Here is a 386-nt window from a genome sequence, read left to right on the forward strand (position 1 = left end):
CTGTTAGGATTAAGAGGAAGAAGCTGACGATGACCAGACAGAATCCTGTGTTTGAATGGAATTTATGCATCATGTGTGAGGTGTATGAATATGCAATAGGCTATTGTTTTTAAGGGTTAATCCTTTGTTAACGGGTGTCCTTTTTTGAGCTCGTGCTGCCCAGAAAAAGGTACCCAGACATCCGTAACTCTTTGTCTCCATTATGTCATATTGTCCTAATTCAGACCATCCAAATTATTATTATACTCTAATTGTATTAGTATTTTTATAACCATTTTATTACTATTAAACTTTAAAAATTTTAAAAACAAGTGATTGGCAGTCACAGTGCCCGTCACCTTCCATCTCCCCTCAGGTTTCCTTCGAGGTGGCCGTGGAGGCGCGGA

General features: G+C 38.9%; 1 protein-coding gene across 1 annotated transcript in view; it reads left to right on the top strand.

The window, feature by feature from the left end:
* Positions 1–386, top strand: part of ITGB5 (integrin subunit beta 5) — a 55,062-nt gene that overhangs the window by 30,980 nt on the left and 23,696 nt on the right. The window contains exon 9 of the mRNA XM_031057216.1: positions 356–386. This exon is cut by the window's right edge and continues 366 nt beyond it. Coding sequence (XP_030913076.1) covers positions 356–386 — 31 coding nt within the window. The remainder of the gene's footprint in view (positions 1–355) is intronic.

Source organism: Geospiza fortis, unplaced genomic scaffold (assembly GCF_000277835.1).
Source record: "Geospiza fortis unplaced genomic scaffold, GeoFor_1.0 scaffold112, whole genome shotgun sequence".
NCBI classification, from domain to species: Eukaryota; Metazoa; Chordata; class Aves; order Passeriformes; family Thraupidae; genus Geospiza; species Geospiza fortis.